This window comes from Falco punctatus (genome assembly GCF_963210335.1).
Source record: "Falco punctatus genome assembly, chromosome: 1".
In the NCBI taxonomy this organism is placed as follows: Eukaryota; Metazoa; Chordata; class Aves; order Falconiformes; family Falconidae; genus Falco; species Falco punctatus.
Window position 1 is genome coordinate 86,733,215 of NC_137580.1, and position 20,870 is coordinate 86,754,084.

Here is a 20,870-nt window from a genome sequence, read left to right on the forward strand (position 1 = left end):
ATATATTTTAAGCATGCTCCAGCAACCTCTTCATAGGGAAGCAGTCTGATGCCTTTGTCTGGTACTCTTGAGATTGTAGCATTGAAACAGTTGAGCACATTGGATTGGTAATTGGGCTAAAAACCCCTCTTTAAACAGGTTTTCTTTAGAGATGGAAAGTAAATAGACAAAGTCAAATTACACTTTCTCAAAGTAACTTGCATCTCTAAATTTTTCATTAGAGCATATCTGTAGTGAAGGGTTCATGCTAATAAATCTTTCTCGAGATCAGGTGCATCTGGAGGATGAGGTATCTCTCTGATAAGACAGTCTGCTGGGACTCCCATTTGGAATAGCTTTGTTCTCTTTGGCTAATGTGCCAGTATTATGGAAACCACAAAAATTATGGGAGGGAAAGTTACTGGGCTGTCAGCTGCTCAAGACTGCCTGTGTTCTTTTAAGAAATACAAATGAAACATTCCCTTGAGGTGGATTTCCAGAAATAAGTATGGGGGGTGGGGGGTGGGAGGGGTGATGGTGGTTGCTTTGGTGTTGCTTTTTCTTACTTTCTTTCTTGGAAGCCTAATAAATGGACCTTCCTCTGTGTGCTGGCTTAATTGCTTCCAAAAAGCTTCCCTTTATTGTTCTGTAGGCCACGAAGTCTGTTTATCACATGATGATAAATCTTCCTCAGTGCCTACCCCTGACAAATGAGGCGTGAGTGCAAATGCTCCCTCTTTCTCAAAACATGACACAACTTGGTTCGCCTCACCGTAACACCTTGAGCATTATTGAATGCTTTTCTGCTATGAGAAATGTGTGCTTTAATGCTTGAGTAAAATGTTCCTTTTTATCTGTCTGACAAGGGGGTTTTGTCCTGACTCTTTCCAGTTGTTAATAGGCGCAGCATTCAGAAAATAATAGAGATGAAGCTGTGCTAATGTCGTAAACTTGTTCTTACATGTGCTGGCTGATGCTAAGTGTGTCTTTTTAACTAGCCACAGCCATTGAAAACTTGTCTGTGCTAGTCTCAAAGACAAGAAAGTAAGGCAAATAGGGGAAAAATTGCAAATTAGTCTCCTGCATTCTGTGTTGATCATATAAAAAGAAATTCTCAGTAAATACTCTGTAGAGTACTAGTGCATGGTGAAAAAATCATTAAGTGTAACTGTTAGGTCACAAATTGTCTAGGAATTTATTTTCAAAGTATACTAAAATTCTGAACTGTCTTCTTTGTGTACATGTACCGAATAGTGGTAGGCAGTTGTTGTTGCTGTGATATTCCTGTGTTGTGTTACCTTGTCCTGTTTGATAATAACAATGACTCTCAAAAAAAAAACCAACCTTACAACAAAAAACAAGCAAGGAAACACAGCAGTCAAAAACTAGCAAGGGTCCAGAATTGGCAGTGGGAATGGTGGGTAAAGACGTAGAGCAGCAGTTCTCTTCTGCAAAGCCTGTGTCCAAAGATTCTGCAGGTCAAAGCCTGTTCCTTCTTTTGTGATATTACCTCAGCCAGAGGTGGTATATTAGCTATCTTGCAAAGATCTTGACAACTTAATGAAAAATTTTGCATAATAAAGTATGCATGCATGGCACCATATGCCTTGAAAAGCAAAATTCAGGGTTAGTTTTAGAATATTTGGCTCCTGAATAGTGCTGAAAGAAAGGGCTTTGAGAGGTTCTAAGAGTGCTCTCCTTGGCAGCTAGTAAGCTGCCTGTGTGTTCCTTCCTGGTCATAAGTATCAATTTCTGATCCATCGCACTCCTGAAACACTACCTTACTACCGGTCCCTCCTCTTACTGGCTCCCAAATCCAGGAACACAAAGGCCTGGTGCTTTGCATCCGGTTTTGTCATTGTTTTGCAAAACTTGCATATTTCAGGCCTGAGAAATGTTGCTTTTTTTACTCTTAGAAGATCACTTGTGAACATACTACTTTGAATAAAACTATTGTTTCAGACTTCGGTAGAATACAGAGGTGTGTTGCCTTGTGTATATCCACTTTACAAAGAGCTACTGTAAGCTACACCAGCTCTTTCTTCTCTAAATGCCGTGCAGTTTTATAAATGCTGTGACAGTAGTCATGCTGATAACTGAGTGGAAAGTAGAAGTATTGTGTGCAGGCAATAAGCAGAAACTGCTGTTGGGTTCTATAGCATGAAATAAATGCTTAGTTTGTAGTTTCCTTTCTTGTAGTTAATAAAACGTGTGCTTTTAAAAAAAGGGGGGGGGGGGGGGGGGGAGAAGATTTGCAGGTGTGGAAGCTAGCATCTTTCCTGATGTTTACTTGCTAAGGAAATCCCTTTGTGTTGAAGAGGGAAGGTCTTTTAGCTCAGGCACAAGCTAGTTACTACAGTCATGTTGGTACCTGCCTCTGCTTTATTCAGCACTGTGATGCTGTTCAATTATGCTGTTGGTGGAGAGCCATTTGTGCTGCTTTGTCTTGCAGGATTTCATTACTTCATTAAGCTGAAGTATCATTCGCTCACAGATGTCTCTAGGAAAAGAAATGCTGTTTGGGTGAATTTTTTCTCTTTGGGGTTTCTGTGTGAAAACATCTGGCTAAAGGACATGTTTGGAGCCGCTTCAAGAGATGTACTTAATTATTTTGTTTTAGCAGCAGCTTGGCTAATCTGGTGCCAATCTAAATGTTTAAATCAGAGGCTATAGGTCAAAATATCTATTTGGACTTCAGAGCTAGCTACTGAGCAGTCCAGGAGTACATGTTACGGTTACTGTTTCTCTTGATGTACACGTTTCATTCTGCAGCTTACATGAAGAAAAGTGTCATCTACTGATGCTTATTTACCTCTGTGTTACTTTAATATCTCTTGACAATTTTACTTTGAGTTGTGTAATACTCTCTGATTCTCTCTCTCTCATCTTTGTGCGTGTGCCATCTGTTGCTGCTTTGTCGTTTATTTTTTTTACTAAGGTCTGAAAGTCTGTATTTACTAGGGTTAGGGTAGCTTTTTATAAGTTAAGTAACTTCATTGGGGCAAGGGTAACCAAGGATAGATTGGCATCTGTTGAACTTAGTGTTCTGCCCGAAAGAGCTTTTGCTGGTCACTCTGGAAGATGGTACAGAAGTTGATGGACCCCAGATAGCAACCAAAACAGAAGGTCCTTTGCTAGTCTGTAAATACTAGTGGCTTTTGTCTGACACTCTTATGCAGATTACCAGACCTTTCCCATGAAGGCAGAATGCTCTTGGAAACTCTTGAGGAGTCTTTGTTTGTACCTGTTAGCAAGAAACCCTGAACACAAGTGCCCTCTGGACCTTTAACCATTTCCATTTTTTGTCAGTTATGTGAAATAGTCTAATTCTGTCTGTGTTGAAATTAAATGGGATTTATAGGAAGAAAAGATAAAGATGTATTTGTGTACAGCTATTTTTTTTAAGGTTTTAAACAAGCTTGTCTAGCCCAGTATGTTTAGTGTAGTTGCAAAAGCTGTGTGGTGTTAGTGTTCATTATTGCAAATTTGTTAGTCACCAAAATAACGGAATGACAACAGTACCTATTGGGCTTGTGTGGTGATGGTTGGGTCTAAGTGTATCTTAAAAGAGAAAGTAGCTGTGCTGTCTAAAATCTTGAAGTCCAAAACTTTTCCATTTGAGATCCTGGTTTCCTAAATATTACTGCCAAATTTGAGCTCCATCAAGTTACACAGCAGTACAAATTTGACCCAGATCAGGCAGGAGCATATTTCTGTCGAACTAGGCAATGTGATGCGGTGTTTATGCTAATTGTGGGAGGACAGGCTGTGGTTCCTCAACATCATAAAGTCTGCCTTTGGAAAGATGCCTCCTGAAAGCATTTTGGGCAAATTTGAACTGTGATGACTTTGGACTGCTTCCACACACTGTTACATAGCTACAGTGGTTTTGACTTGGTAGCAGAAGCCCCAGAATGTGCTTAACTCTGACTCTATAACCTGTCTTTTCAGCCTTTTGTAGAAATGTATCCCCACTATTCAATCCTAAACTCAGTAGGTGAGCTCAGGAGTATACCGGTGCTTCCGTTCAACAGGCATGTCTCTGTAGTGTGCTTTGTGATGCTCTCCAAACGTTGCTGTTCTAGCTCCCTGATGTCTCATCCCATTGTGCAGAAAGGAGAAAGCTAACATATTTGTTCACTACTTCTTCACAGGTTACCAAAATGGTTAAAACAGTCACCACCAGAACGGTGCGTCAGGTGCCGCTTGGGCCTGATGGCCTGCCGTCCATGGATGGCTCGTCTCCCATGGGCAGCTACACAGATTCCATAGACAGAAGGTACATGAAGAATGGGGAGCGGTACATCACACCACAGGCATCATCCACGTTAACCAGATCTTACAACAGCTACAACGATTCTTACCCTGAAAGCCACGAGGGCCAGTATCGCCCTTACATCAGTCATGATGGTTATGGAGATCTGTCTGATAACTATGGCAGCTTGTCTCGTGGTGTCAACTACCGTCCCCGCTATGCCTACGTACCAGGAAACAGTTACAGGCCAGATGATGGTAGCTTCACTTTGCCAAGCAGAAGGGATAACTACGGTCCTGTTGCCCAGCCTCAGGTGCCAGTGGGCAGCAACGTTGACCTGAACCGCTCCCAGCCAGAACGCTTCCAGCCAGAGCCCTATGGACTGGAAGATGATAACCGCAGCCTTGGAGTAGATGATGAAGGATATGAACTGGATCCTGATTACTCCACTGTGAACCGGAGGACATCGGCAGGTGTGCCAGAGAGAGGAAGACCTCACAAAGGAAGGTAAAAGCCATTTGTCTTTTACAGCGCTAACTTGCAGCTCTTTTGTTTATTTGAATGTGTACGTTTGAACTTCTAATGGTCTGGTAAGTTTTGGAATTACTTTAAAAACAGGTAGAACCCATCATTTCATTGGCCTGTAAATGACTGCAAAACACACATGAAATGAAGAGGGGACTAAGGGCAGTGCTCAGGAACCCTTTTCACTATGTTTTTGGGCTGCTTGGTTTAGGTTGAATTCAGAAAGAAAGAGATGATCTTGTAGAAGAAGGCTAAGTGACTTTTTTCCTCTTCCTAAAAAAAAAAAAAAAAAAGAGTTGTGACTGCATTGTGTTGTCCCAGAGCCTCCCCACACTAGCAAGGTGAAAAGAGGAATTTGTAATTTGTGAGACTTCTGACAGGTCTGGTTATGCACACATCTGCCAAACAAACCTTGAACAGCTGGTTGGGGTTGCAGGCGAGCTGATAGCTGGTGGTGAAGGGATGCCTTGCTATATAAAAGCTGTCTTGTGAGGTGTTTTGACAGCCTCAGCTCCTGCTCCTGTGCTAACCACACACCCTCAGCGCAGGTTGTGCTGAACCTCACTGAAGTACCTCAACCTTCTGTAAAACCAGACAGTACTTTGTCCTGTGCCTGTATAAAGGGGAGATAAGAGCATCTCTGTAGCACTTAATGTAACTGACGTGACCAGTCACAAATTACTTCTGGGTCAGTCCTCTTTCTAAGGGATGTTCTGGTTTATGTTATATTTTCTGATATTAGTTGTTTATGCTGGGCTCACAGCTATCAGCTCTCGCATTTGGGGGGGCGAAAAAAGCTTGGGAAGAGAGTCTTGTTACTCAGCTGAAAGTCCTCTGACTGAACCTGAAAAACTTGTATACTTTGTTTTCTGAGCACCGTACAGGCTTCTGCATGTACCTGCATGAAGTCATATCCTCATGAATTCATGTTTGTTACGGATTTAGTTCTCATGATTTTCCTTCTAATTTAGAGCAGCTTACAGAGCTGTAAAGGGAGTTTGGAACCCACCTGCCTCTGTGTGTGTAGATGCCTTTAGACTTGATACTTGCGACCAAAGGTATCACTTCATCAGCAGTAGTTGGTGGTGGGATTTGGGTAGGCCTTTTCACGCTCTTGTCTTGGAGCACTCCTACTCGGAGATGTTGTGTCATTCATGGTTTCATTCATACTTGCGTAGCTCTATCTTCCTTCACATTTCTGGAAGTTCATTTGAAAGCTAAATGGAATCAAGCACCTGCAAACTGTCATTTATATTAAAATAAAAAAATTAAAAAGAAAAGAAATAGAAAAGGTATCAAGGCATATTTCCCAGAACCCCCTTTAGGTCACTGGGACCTCTTTGATTTTGCAAGCTTACCACCTGGTGGACCACATGAACATTTCATAGGGCTGAAAGGAATACGCGCAGCTGGTGGGTGCCAAAATAGTGATCAATCCACCAAGCTTGAACCAAGCAAGTTTACAGTTCTTGTTAAAAACAGCCAGGCAGCAATGCTTTTAAATTTTTATTAACATTTTTCAAACTGTGTGCACAATGAACAATTAAATGTATTCTTAGAACATACCTATTTGCATTTTCTAAAAAAAATTTTTAAGCATCCCTTTGATTTATTGTTCCTTGCAGTTTGGATAGGATCAATTCACAATTTTTGTTTTACATTTCTTTTGTTGTGAGGTTTTTTTCTGTATTTAATATGATCAAGAGGCTTTGACGAGTAATTAGCCTGACTGTGGTAGCAAACTTTATCTGGTGAGAACATGAGAAGATTGTGAGGGCCCTTCATAAGTACTTACTTTTTGACGTTTCAAAGAAATACTTGAACAATTCAATAAACCTGCCTTTCTGATATGCTACTGATCTGCAAGAAAATAAAGACTACAAATAGTGCTTTGTACTAGATGAGGGTAATTACTACCTGGTATTTCTCTCTAAGCTTTTTAAAGTAAGTTTTTGCTTTTGAAAATGATTAGATGAATGTGATAAATTGGTGTCACTTTAACACTGTTAGAAGCTTTTCTGCATCCCACCGACTTTCAGCTTGGATATCTTCGTTGTGTCACAAACAGAAATCTTCTGTTGGCTGACTTGCTGTGGAAACTGAAATTATTCTCTCATTTTCTTTCCAGTAAGTGCTGTCCTCATTTGGTAACAGTCTAAAGATAAAATAAGGATCCTTCCTGTCACTTCCTCTTCTTGATGCTGTTCTGTCTGAGGGGACTAAATGGAGGTTTCTCATCTGCATCTCTCCTAGTGAGTCTCACCCCCTGTGTGACAAGGAGGCAACCCAGCTATGTCTGGAGGAGATCGTAGGCAAGGGGATTGCAAGTACAGATTGTTCTTTCCATCCCTTCACTGCTCCATTTGATCACCGAGATAAATAGCTATTGTGCTTTCCTTTTGTCATCACCAGTCTAATTTTAAGCTACTTATATTTCAGTTTAAACTGGGGGAAAATGTGCCTCCTCAAACATTACGAATCCAGACAAGTGTACAAAGGCAAATATTCCCTCTGTTGGCTCTTCAGTGCTTGTGGTTGGGATTGTTTCTTGTTTTCTTTCATACAGAGTCTCTGATGTAAGAGAGATTATTTTTTGCAAGAAGATACCTGGTGCTTAATGTTCTTTTCCTCAGCGTGTGCTCTGGTTTGGTTTAAGTCAGATTGCATAATAAATTAGGGTGAGAGAAAGGCATTTAGGGGGTATAATACTGATCTAATTTTACTCAAATTCACTTGGGAAGATACTTACACATCTTTAATTGGTTTTATGCCCCTTTTTTCTTCATTTGGTAGGTTGCCTTTATTAAATTAGGAGGTTCTTTACTATAGTCTTTAAAAATATGTAGTCTTACCATGTTGCTAGGCGTTTTATATACAGTCCTTTTCGAAAGAAAAGCAGCAAGTACTGAGTATCTGTCATTCACAAAAAGCATCCCTACTATTATTTGAATATTTTTTTAATTGTTAAATTGATGTTAACACAAATGAGCAGGAAAAAATGGCAAGTCATAATTGATTTTTTTATATATTTTTTTAATTATCTTCTGTTCAGCTTCTCATTTCTTGCCTCTGTGGTAATTTCTTTCCAGAGTGGATCACTGCAGTTTGCACTTGTACTAACATTTGTGGGACTTTTTTCCCTAAAAAGTCTGGAGCAGTTATTGCCTGTGTTACTGTTCCAGACTAGACAAGATAAGAATTTTTAATGTTGACTAAATCAACAACAAAACAGCTTTCTGCTTTTAAATTTTCTGTGGCAGAAGCCTCATCTAAGAGACTAAGACTGTATTTGGTGGTCACTTCATGGTCCAAACTATCATTACCAGGAAGTGAGCCAGATTTTAGATTAAATAACTAACGCTGGGTATCTCTCTTGCTTCTATTACGTATAGACAGTGTGAGAATATTGGTATCACATACCTGCTAGTCACATTCTACTTTTGGTGTCTTTTTTCAGTCTAGACTATGAAGGTTTATATTTGTAGATAAGCTTTCAGTCAGCGCTTCTGGCCTAAGGACCTATTTCAAGCATGGTCTTGCAGCAGCACCCATGCAGGCGTCTCTAAGGCTGGGGAGATAGCTGTGTCTGTCGCTGTAGACTGGTCACTTTGGTTTAATGACCAACTGTAAGTGTAGTCCCGATGAGTCAGTCCAGTTCTGAATCTTCCTCTGTGTGTTCCGGTCAGGGAAGAGAAGCTGGCAAAAGTCGGACCACGTTCCGCAGAGTCTTTAGATTTAGTATTCAGTGTTTGGCATGCAGTTTCCTACTGAAATCCCAAGCCTTTCTGGTCTTTTATCCGAAGCAGACAGCAGCTTCAAACTGTTACGAATGTAGCAGTTGTATACATCGTTGAGGATTAAGTGTGTGAATCCTTCACCTGTATACTCAAATACACCTGTGTTGAACCACAGGGAAAATGATAAATCCACAAGCCCAGTTTTTAATCTATGCTAGAATGTGTTTTGATCAACTCCCTGAGACAGGTGATTAGCAAGACCCACGGCATCCTAAAAACTGAGCTGCCTTGCTACGAACAGATGGAAGGCAAGATGCTTCTATTCAGCAACTCTGGCATACCACCAGATCTCCTCAGTCCCAAGAGGGAAGAGCTCTTGGCCTCCTGAGCACAGAGGACTCTGTCTGCTGAAGCTCTCAATTAGTCCTTCTGTGTCAAGTGGCTTTGCTTTCCAACATAGCTGCTCTGGTGGGGTGAAAGTGAAAATTTGCATTTGACCCCCACCAGTCCCACTCAGAAAGATGATATTTTTATTCTCTTTGTGTCTTACTAATTTGTCTTCAGAAACTGGGTGTGTTTAGCTTCCTGGTAGGTACTTGCTTTTTACTTCTTCACTCTTTGCCCAGCCTGCACTTCCCTGGCCCCCAAGCCCCTGCTAAAGGAGAGGAGGTGGGACCTGAGCTGGGCCAGACCATCCTCACTGGCATAGAAGGTGGGCATCTCCGTCTGCCCTGGTCGGAGGCTGTGGTAGTTCTGCGTGATGCTTCTGATGTGTTATTTTGCTCCTTTGCAGGTGAGCTGTTTGGTATACTGTTTCCCTTCAATGCTGTTAAGCAATGGCAGAGCTGATACTTAGAGCTTCTCTTGTAAAATATTTCAGGGTTCTTTTCCTTTAATTACAGCATGGGTTGCTTGGGTGGGAGTTTTTTTCTGATTTTTTTTCTTTTCTTTCTCCCAACTTGATCACTGTGTTTAGTCATGTGAATCTGAATTGGTGTGATACTTGCCTTTGCTGAGTTTTCTTGTTCAGCTCAAGTTCAGACCAGGATCTCAGAGTTTGTGGATTATTCAGGATCTTGAAGGGTTGAGTGTCCAGATGTTGTCTTTGCTGCCAGGTAAAGTCATCAGGTTTTCTTCCTGGTGCATTAACCAGTGGTACTTGACACTGTTTCATCCTGCAGAGGAGTGTTAGATCTGGCCTGCATAGGCTTATTTCAGCAATAGGTTTTCTTGTGTTCATCCTTTGTCAACAGATACTTGAGAGACACTGTCTTGTTTCAAAGTGGCTCTCTTTGTGTACTAAAATAGTCATGTTACACATGCAGTCATATTTTTTCACTAAGGTTTTGTGTACTAAAATGGTGACGTTCGAGGTACAGTCATATTTTTTTCACTCAGGAGACAGTCCAGCAGAATCAGGTTGAGATTGGCAGGAACAAAGTTGTGAGTGGTTCATGTGAGAATGGGACTGTACGAAAATGCCAACAGTTGTTAAGTCACTTACAATTCAGGGTCTGTTACTTTGAGGATGCTTTGCTTCTGCTGTGGGGATGGGATTTCATCAGAGGGATCATCAAAGCCTGTTGGCTGTCTTTGGTGCATCAGTAGCTTTGTGTCTGAACAATGAAGAAAAAGCTCTTTTTAAAAAAAATCTTTGTAAGAATAAGTAGCAAATTGGGATGCAAACTTTTTTCTTTAATGACTGACTAAAGAAAATCAGGTATTCATGCTTGTATTAAATAAATAGTGATTGATAATTAAAAAAATAGTGTTGTTGGTACAAGAGTTAAGTGGTGCTCTGTGTTGCAGTTTAAAGTCTTTAAGTCTGAAGTTTTATTTTGGGCAAATGTAATGAAATCAAGGAGCTTTCTGTGGCACAGGGGAGAGGAATACAGCATGAGGAAGGTGGGCCCATCTGTGTGGTTTCGTGGAAATAATGCGAACAAACAGCATCCCGAGACAACAGTTATCTTTGTGTATTTGCATAGATGAGAAGGAGAAACTGAATCGTGCAGGTGTAATTGAGGTGGCGTACAGTTATCTTGTGGGCAGCTCATAGGACCCAGGCGTGCTGAACTGTGAGTTACCAAGTCAAGCAAGCAACAGCTGTGCAGAGGGTAATTATTAAAATTAATCTTCTGCCATTTTTCGTTTATGCAGTCAATAAGAATTTAGCATGAGGAAGATGAGTTTGAGAAATGAGTTTTTATTATAGTTTTAATGCTGGTTGTCCCAAATTTACATATGGAAAACCAGAATTTTGTCCAAGGAATAGTCGAGGAGGTCTGTTATTACTTCTGCCCTGTGTATATGCACAAAAGTAAACCTTTTCAGTGTTGTTACTTTCTTCTTGGAATGATGGAAACAGCTTTGTTTTGTAACAGAAAGTCCAACGGCTGTCCAGACACTGTAAATTACTGTGTAGAGGAAGTAATGAATTATACATGCACAAATAACTGCATCGATAAAAGGATTTCTTCAGGCTCATTCTGAGTTTTGGATACTGGCCCATTTTCATCCTTTCATTCAGTTTATGGTTTAGAACAGCAATTAAAGCAACTTAAAGTCAGTAGAGGCATTTTTAATGTTAAAAGCGTTAATTGTACGAGACTAAGTTCAGTCTCCACCTCCGATTGCTCTTCTCTCCAGAGTCTAGTTTAATTAGTAGTCCCTTTAGGGTAACAGCAACTCCGTTTTCTTTCTGAGTTCTAATGGTCTGTACTTCAGCATGACATCAGAAATTGTTCAGTAACGTCAGTCAGTGCTTGAAAGTTTTCAAGAACCATTTCTTAGCAATTTAAGCTACTTGCTCTACTGAGATAGTAGCTAATCGGAACAGGAGAAAACAGTAAGGCAAAAACCTGCTGCTGTTCAAAAATATACATTTAAAAGAAGTCAGTTTATGTTAACATCTATTAAGAGTAGTATTAGAGGGAAGGGAGGATGAAAAAGAAGAACCTTCTGGACTTGAGGTTTAAAACAATGGGATTAATGGGAATTTTGATTCAGCTCCCAAGTGTGTCACAGCTCTTCATCCTTCTCAACCAAGTTAGCGAGTTGGTGTGAGCCTTCAGGGCAAAGCCTGAGAGAGGATAGATTGTGAAGTGGAAAGTGTTTGTGGGAGTTAGTAACTGTTAGGTGCAAGTCACTTTATTGCCCTGTGGGCTTATTTGCATATAAAACAGAAAAACTTGTGACCAGCGGATCACTGTGTGCAAGCTTTGGATTTCCATTTGTAGTTCTCCTAAGGACTTCAGTGTTACCTCCCAGGTGGGTGCACCGCATATGCACTGAAGCTCCCCCCCACGAGCTATGCATGTTCTAGAGGATGAAAGGTGTCACTTTGAATAAGGGATGAAGTAGATCAGTGAATCTCTAAACAAATTCTGAAGTTTCAAGTGCTTTTCCTTACAAAATGCAGCTAGTTGGAGATGGTGGTGTGGTATTTTGGGTGGTTTAGCTTTTTTTCTGGAGGATAGAGGTTATAGTTGCAGTGGTGGTTGTTAAAGAAAAAGAAGTATTTGTCAAATTTGTGATTTTTTTTTTTTAAAGAATATGGACATTTGTAATGTAAGAATGTACTGCGTTAGAATTTTTAACTGTTGATTGTAACTTTGCCTTTTCTGTGAACTAGCGCAGTAATATCTAAATAGGTGTGTTAGCCAGTTGTGACTGACCTTACCTCAGTTACACACAGTGGGTTATGGCACAAGGAGATGAATGGCATTCATTCTCATGGTGTAAATGATCTTAAGAGTGTCTAACCTCCAGGTTAATTGCTGATCTGCGAAGGAAAGCTCAGAGTATGGCACCTATTTTGGATGTCCAGCAAACTACTCTGGTGTTAAAAGTTGGACCCAGGTCTCTTGACCGTCAGCCTCTAATCTGCATTCCAAATGATTCTGTACAATATAAGACTTTTATTACATGCTTGGGTTCAGGACTTAGGTTTTCCATCATCTTTGACATTGTTTTGTATGCAGTATACTTGTATGAGCATCAATGTGGAAATGTAGTGGAACTTCTCAAGACTTGCTGAAAAGTGTCTGTCATCTCTGTCCAGGCCTTGAATGCCTTTAATTAGAGTTTGGGTTTGTTGCAGAAGTAGTGGTATTAATGAAGTTCAGTGTTTCCTGCTAAATTCCTATCATAATTGTTTTGCTAAGTGACCAAAATGAAAGCAATCTGTTTGACTTGCAGTTCTGTCATCGCTTCATCGCTAGCCAAACAAAACTGTGCTGTAGCCCCATCACTGCTGGGTACTCAGCTATGGTTAATTTTCAAATTACTACAAACAAATTATTTGAAAGTGTAAATACGCTACCCCTAATGATGTTTGGGATTTAAAAGGTTTGCTCATAGCTGGAATCTCCATACTGACTCAGAGGTACAGAGTGTTTAAATGTGCTTTTTTCCCCCCCCCTCCCCCTTTCTTTCTCTTGGGACTGTTGCTTCTTACAGGGGCTACGATGACCCCATCGAGACGGAGGTGGTTGAAGAGAGGATACCTTACCTTCATGGTGGCTACGCAGCACCGCTGGCACAGCCAGAGAGAGGAAGCATGGCTAGTATTGACCGTTTGGGGAAGCGCTCCCCCTCTATTGACAGCATTCGTAAAGACCCCAGGTGGAGGGACCCTGACCTCCCTGAAGTAATTGCCATGCTCAGCCACCCTATTGATCCAGTCAAGTCTAACGCCGCAGCCTACTTGCAGCACTTGTGCTATGAGAATGATAAAATCAAAAAGGACGTGAGGCACCTGAAAGGGATACCCATCTTGGTGGGCCTGCTTGATCATCCGAAGCCGGAGGTGCATCGTAAAGCCTGTGGGGCTCTCAGAAACATCTCCTATGGGAAGGATAATGAAAACAAGGTGGCTATAAAGAACTGTGATGGGATCCCCGCATTGATCAGACTGTTAAGAAAAACAAATGACATGGAAGTCAGAGAGCTAATTACAGGTCAGTGTCTGTGGTTTCTTTAATGAATTATTCTGTAGAGGAGTCCTCTCAGCTTTAGGAACAACAATTTCTGAAGGTTAAAGCATCGAAGGAGAATTTAGATCACTGGCTGCAGCTGTTTCTTTAGCTGCACCGTGTTTGTGGTGTGAGAAAGCCTAAGGCAAACATGCCCGTCAGGAGGAAATCAAGATTGGCTGAGTATGTTGCACACTCGGATTTCCCTGGCTGCGGAGAGATGGATGGTGCTTCTTGGATGTAGCATGCAACTACATGTGGTTGAGTTACTGAAGCTGAAATGAGTTATAGCAACTTCACTGACAGGTAATTTGTAGTGTGCTTGCCCTCAGCATGTTACAATCATGAGGTAAGATATGCTAATCTCAAACTTTCCTTGTTAATCTCTTATAAAACAATCCTGCTGCATGTTCCCACTCCTTATTGATAGAACAGCAGGTCTCCTCAGGCTCTGTGTCTGTGCCAGCCTGGAAAACTCAAATTTTAAGGAGTGTAGAGTCTACAGGTGAGATGCTCTGGACATGGGGTTTCTTGTTGCAATAATCAGAAAAGGGAGAATTACATTTCAAAATTACTGAGTTCGTGCACACTTTGCAGGGAGTTTTCAATCACTTATAACTCCGTTATTCAACCTGTTTTTTATTTGAACTTAGTCTTGGACATCTTCCAAAAAGAGTAATAAAGTATATGCCAAGTTTCAAAGTTCAGCCATTAAGTGGAAAAGGGTGGAAAAGTAAGTCAGTCCTTAAACTAAGAAGAAATATATTGTTCTTCAGTCTCCCATAACTCATGAGGAGTGAAATGGATTTCCCATTCCCTTCTCAGAAGCAGCAGGGGATGTTTGAATGGAGACCAGGGCAGTTGCAATGAATTTCCATGCCAGAACAGAATTTTTCAGAAAGTTTTGTGAGTACAAAGATGTGTCCAAGGCTGAAACTGTTTAGCTACCTTATCAGTGTTGGATTCTCCAGGCAGACCCTACTGCAAACATGGATTAAGCCATTAGAAGCAAACATCATAATTTGTTTGAGGCAATTTTAGAATTACAGCAGCTCTCCAAGTTTTTACTGGTAATCATGATTCTCTGAGATGAACAGTGACCTGGGTGTTCCAGCTGTAAGAACCCCGGCCATTATAGGATATTTAGCAAACGAGGTCTAAATATACAGTGTAGAAACTAGCAGGGTATTTTTCCAGTCCTTTTCCAGCGAGCTGGTAAAGGACAGCTGGCTGTTTTGTCAGAGATCCTCTAAGTAGCGTGTGTTGGTTGAGCTTTCATTGCTCTCTGTGCTTTGTCTCTTCAGATGGAAACTCTGTAGGTAGTATTTATATTCCATTTGTTGCACTCATTTAGTAGGATGGCTGACTTAATTTTTATTTTTTTTTAAATAAAGAATATATTTGTCTACTGTTCCAGTTTACTCAAAACTCATTTCTGGAGTGCTGAAAAGGAATAAATTTATTTCTTTAGATTCAAGGAAGGAGAAGCCAGTCTATAATTTACTGTGAAGGAATATTATTATAATGCTAAGTGGTAATCAGTCACTTTTGAAATGGCAAAAACAAACTGGATGTTTTCCCTTTTCACTCTAAATGGCGATTGCTTTGATTTCCTGTTGATTAATTAGTTTTACAGTTCAAATGCATTCTATTTGACAGTAGCTGCTGCTAATTAAATGTAGTATTTTTATTCCACTTTGGGTTTTGCTATTTAAAGCTCTTTATTTCCCCTTACTGAGAAACACCAGGAATACTGAGGGCATTAATCTAAACAGATGCCCAGTAACAGAAGATGTGCATTTAATCTGCACCTAACCAGGAATAATCTCATTCCACTTCTAAAATGATATCACCAGATCCGGTGTGAGACATTCAAGCATCAATATAGAAGACAAGAGTATTCCAGCAATGCCCCTGTGACTGATGCTGGTGGACTTGCAGTCAGCGTTCAAAGCCTCGGCTGATAATGTGGAATTGTCCATTTGAAAAATGATCTCCGAAAGTCAGCAGAAAGAAACAAGAGCCAACTTGAAGTGCAAAGGGAGCGTTCAAGCTCCAAGCGTTCAAAGGGCTGCCACAAAAGGACTGTTTTGTAGCCTCAAAAATTCAGTTCATAGTTCTGATGCTCTCATGGTAGAAATCTTGGCTTCCTGTCCAGGTACTTTTCTCTAATGATAAACCGAAGTCTGCCTTTGCCATGGAATTTTTTTAGTCTGTCTGAAGTGAAATCTCTGGGGGCTTCTGCAACAATGCAAAAAAAAACAAAGGGGGGGGGGGTGGAGAAAAGGCAACAACAGCATGCAAAGTTGCTTGCTTTCAACAGGCTGCAAATTCAAATTTGGTATGACACATGGACTTTTCTGTGGTTTAACATTTCTTTAACTCAACACTGGCTGCTTTTCAAAAGCTGAATAGTAATCATCAGCTGGACAACTCAGATGTGGATGAATAATTATCCTGCTTTCTAAAGGGACTTCAGTATTTTAAAGAAATTTGAATAATTCAGATGTCTGAATTCAAAAGCACTCCAAGTCTTGAAGTTTTGCTTCTCTGGGTGTGGGACACTAGCAGCCTGCAGGGCAGCAGGTACATGGGAGCATACAGTAAGACTCATTATCTGCAGCTGGAGAGGGTGCTTTCTGGCAAAAGAGAGCATCATCCTCATCTAATTTGGGAGTCAGTCCTTGGCTGTAGTACAGCTTTGTGGTCTCTTTATTTACTTGGTGATCTGATGCAGCAGCCACAGCTGTCCAGAACAGTATGAATCAGGCCAGCCAGCTGGGGTCTGGTCAGGGGGTTAATGGAGTGGGAAAAAAGCCACACCGATATGTTAAAAATGCCGAAGAGGTAGACGCAGTAGCAAGGGAGCATGAGGGGCGAATCGTATGTGTTTCACACAGCACTGAATCGGTGAGACTTGATGTGTCAGAAGTGTGTTCACTTGACTGCTCCCCAGAATACGGGTTTTGAAGAGCACAGGTTAGTTAAACGTGTTGACATGCAATTTTGGAAGCAGGCTGAGCATACTGATAAAACACTGCTGCCAGATTAAGCAAGTCTGCAGCTTTTTTCTTTCAGATAGCACTGGTTATAGCAGAATTTGAAAATCTTCTCTAGGTTAATGCCATCTCTGTTTTACCGGACATTCTTGATATATCTGCAAATGTCATGAAAACATGATGTCCCTCCAGTTAAGACAGATGTGAGGTGTGTAAAAAAACAACAACAACAAAAACCACCTTTAAAACTCAAGATACGTTCATTAAATACCACAGATCTCACTTTTTGTTCTTTTTTAAGTGTGGGGTTACAAAATACCTCCCATCTACTGCACTGAGAAAAGCCTGATTTAACTGTTAGAGAACCCGTAAATAAATCATGAGTAGAGTTGTGATGAGAAATATTCCACAACATTCTTCTTGCATCTCTTTTCTTGAAACTTTATTGCTGAACTTTCAGTGGATCATTTTCTTGAGGAATTGAGAGAAATGAGGATTAAGGTGGTAAGGAATTAAATCTATTCTGATTGGGAAAGCTGCAAAAGTTTTATCTTGAGCGATAATGTTTTTTTGTGGAGGAAATGTTCCCATCAGATATGCAAGACCAAAATTCCGTTACATTATTTGAAAAAGCAATCAGAAGTTGTTAGCTTTAATGAATAATTTTGGTCTTTGGGAGAATATTGCAAGTAATTTTGTTGTTTAATAACATTGCACTGATTTTAAGTCATGCAGAATGTGATTTTTCTGTTACTGTATGTTGCCGAACTGGTTTTAATTGAAAAATGACTGACCTTCAGAATGCTCTGCAGAGGAAATATTTTGATCTAATACTATAACAGAAACTTGCAGATTGATCAGCTTGCTCAGAATTCAAATCTCATGGGATTTATGTATCCTAAGATCCTGTTGGCTGATCAGACACCAACTTCTCATTGAAGTACCATGCTGCCTTGAACTTTGTGAGCTTCCTCCCTCCATTTTCTGTTAGAAGGCTTGTCAGAAGAAGGTCCCTTTTCATGGTGTATTCTGTGAAACAGTAGTTCATATGAGGTTCTCAACTTGACCACAACCTAACTTGAAGAAGCCCAGCTTCCATCTTCAGGACTTTAAATGATAGAAATGAGTCTGTGGAAAAAATCTATACAGGACTGACAGGTCATCCTCAGTGATTATAATGCAGCGTGTTTTACTTTTCCAAATGATAAATTACTTGGTATGGACCATAGATAAAGAATTAAAAAGCTTCTTCTAATTTCTTGGTGACATTGGATTTTTGCAAGTAAGTGTGCACAGCAGGAAGAGATTTCCCTTGGATTGGAGAAGATAACAGCATGTCTGTGTTCTGCCACAATTTCTTTAGAAATCTTCCCACAGCTCCGAGAAGGTGGAGATTTAGGAAATAATGATTTTGGCCCTACTCGGTCTTAGCATTACATAAAACATAGCTATGTTTATAGCTTACAGTGATTTTTAATGTATTTTTACAACAATCAGTACTTTTGAAATAAAAACTTGTAACTATGCTCCCTGCTTAAGATGCTGAAAGAGTAGAGGTAATGGTTGTAGTTAGAAGTATATATTACAAATAGTATTTATGAATAAAGATTGATCCTGACAGCGATCATCTTCTGAAAAGCAATAGTTCATTGTCTTTCTCTAGTCCTAAAATTCATGCAATCTGTGCTTGAAAAGGCCAATACTTGTAGTGAAAGAGCACTGAAAATTCAGATAACTTCATTTCCCTTCTGATGTGTTGGTGACTTGATTTCTCTTGAGTGCTATTCATTTGACTTGATTAAACCTAAGGTTTTAAAAACAGTGTTTCTAGCTTGTTGGATCACTAGTGTGTTATGCTAATAGAGAATGATTTTTAAAGACGGATGTAAAATTTACAGGGATGGGTTTTTTACTCATACTTCATACTGCTAAAACCTACAGTCTGATCTGAATTTGTTCACTTCTGTTTTTTTCTGTGGCTGTCACTAGTGATGTCTTTGCTATGGAATTTGCTTTCTCAACAGCTGAAACAGTGCTGGGATTTCAACCTTTTTGTTTCATAATTTTGAATAAGAAAAATGTATTTCACTGTTTATTTTCTGTATCCTTTCTTGTGGTATATTTTCCCCATTAAGTCAATCTTGAATCTGAATTTTTTTCTCTTGTCTTTGGAACCACAAGATTCCCTGATCCCTGTTTATTTTAGGGTACCTTTCTGTTGTGTGGTGCATTTTCTTTCAATTAATGCTGTTCAACAGAGGAATTTTTTTGTTTTCCTCGTGCAAGCGTCAAGGATAATATTACAAACAAGTGGTTTTGACATTTTTGAATAATTTGAAGAGTGTGCTTTTCCTATGGTAAGACTGTCTTTTATTCTTCGCAGTTTGGGTTTTTTTCTGTGAAACATTTGAAAGATGGGAGGCAGATGACAAATTGAAAAGCTTGTAAATTGTTGTGTTTCTTTCTTCAGAGAGGATGGGGGAAAGGCATTCTGTTTAATTCAGTTCCTGTTGTCTGGTAGCCACTCAATGAGATCGACAGTCAGAATGCTGGCCTGAAATGGTTTATTGCATAAATTGCAGTCAACCTCTTACGAAAAAAATTCCGGATGAGTATGTACAAGAGATCCTTTTGTGGAGGCAGGTAGTTCTCTCGGTCTGGATGGGGTTATCAGCATCAGTGTAGCTGATGTGTGTGGTAGATTGGCAGGTTAGTGCTGTTTTCTGTGTTGCAATCCAGTTAGAATACTATCTAATCCCAGTTGCATTTAGTCTATTGAAGGAACTGTTGGTGAATGAGACTATCAAAGAGGGAGTTTAAAGCTGATGATTTTATTTTAAACATTGGGGTTGAAGGTATTGAAATCTAGACACAAATCTCTACGTCTTAAAGCAAACAAAAGATTTGAGCACTAGAAAACTTTTGTACAATCCTGTAATATTAGAGATCTTAGAAATCATATAGTAAATCTTTGTCTTTGTAATGATGTGTTTCCCTGATTCTTCTTAAGCAGTGAAATTTGCCTTTGTAGTTTTACTAGACAGATAACACATTACGTCACTCCTCCAGGAAAGGGGAAAAGGCAGAATTTCATTTCGGATGTAAAAGTAGTATGTGCATTTAAGTAGAGTTCTGAAGGGCAGTCAGATTTTAAAACTGAGCTCTTCCATGTACAGATGGTTTTAATCCTCTGTGTTGTTTCCAGTTGCAATATTTTGCAGTTTCAAGAGAACACAAATGCAGGATCCTCACGAATGCTGTACGAGGTTCCTCAGTTGATGCCATCTTTTCCTAATAGTGTGAGTTTTGACGGCTGCAAGTGCCAAGTGCTCCATTTATGATACTCTGAGGAAACCCTGACATAAGCAGGGTATCTGCACCCCCTGTTCTCAGTTTGGATCTAGGTTTGCTCCAGAGATGATTACCCTGTGTAATTTCCTGGGATGTATCCATTTCATTCAGTGCTGGATGTTTGGATTTTGTATTTGAATTTAGAAGTACTGAGCCAGTTAGGGATTTAATTGTAATTATTATTTTTATATTTGATATGCATAAGCAGTTGGTGTGCAATAACTGAAAGAAAGACTGTCTAGTGAAGTATATAAAATTAATAGGGTAGCCTATACATCAGTTTTTCATAGTCTTTATTACAAATATTGAGTTGCGTTTTGTTTCTTGTTTGATCTGTATTTTTGAGCCAGTTGGTTATGAGAAGTAAAGGCTTTCTTCCGTAACAGAATGGGGCCACTTAACATTTTCTGCTTGGTTTGGGTTTTTTTCTTATTGTCTGTTGTTTAGGGTTTTGCAACGGTGAAGGGTGATTTATTGGAATGGGTACAAAGAGAAAATTAATTCATATTTCACCTATACAGTCTTGTTGGAAAGCTAAAAAAAATAAGTTACAAAAGTCTCATACAATGTGGTGTTAATGGATGACAAGGGCAGTAGGCCAAAAAAGCAATATTTTTGTATAGTTTTAGAAAAAGACTGAAAGAAACATTACTGTGTTCATTCTGCTGTCTGCCTTAGTGGTTTTTTATTAACTAATATGGTCTCCTAAGGCTGAACAGATGCCTGGATTTTGTGAAGATCACTTTGAATAGGAGACAGCATAGCAATTGGCTTCTGAGGCCCTGCTAATCATCAGCCTTTGTGGTTATCCTGTAAGTGCCAGTCACTGCTCAAACGGAGGTAAATTCCCGTTCTGACCTGGCACCTGTCATGACCCTGTATGGATAATACTCTGATATTAAGCCAGGACATTTGGCATTTGACACTTGTGACTTGCAGCAGTTAAAGCCTGAGTGCAAGGGAGGTCTCCCATGAGAGCGCTGCCTTCACTTCTTCCCCGGCAGCCGTGGTGGCTGTGCAGGTCTCCGCGGCACGCTGCATCGCTGCT

At 40.1% G+C, this 20,870-nt stretch overlaps 1 protein-coding gene across 11 annotated transcripts in view; it reads left to right on the plus strand.

The window, feature by feature from the left end:
• ARVCF (ARVCF delta catenin family member) overlaps nt 1–20,870 on the plus strand; it is a 290,531-nt gene that overhangs the window by 198,859 nt on the left and 70,802 nt on the right. For all 11 annotated transcript variants that reach the window (XM_080373939.1, XM_080373936.1, XM_080373935.1 and 8 more), the window contains 2 exons: nt 4,134–4,741; nt 12,958–13,457. In XM_080373939.1, the coding sequence (XP_080230065.1) occupies nt 4,134–4,741; nt 12,958–13,457 (1,108 nt within the window). The remainder of the gene's footprint in view (nt 1–4,133; nt 4,742–12,957; nt 13,458–20,870) is intronic.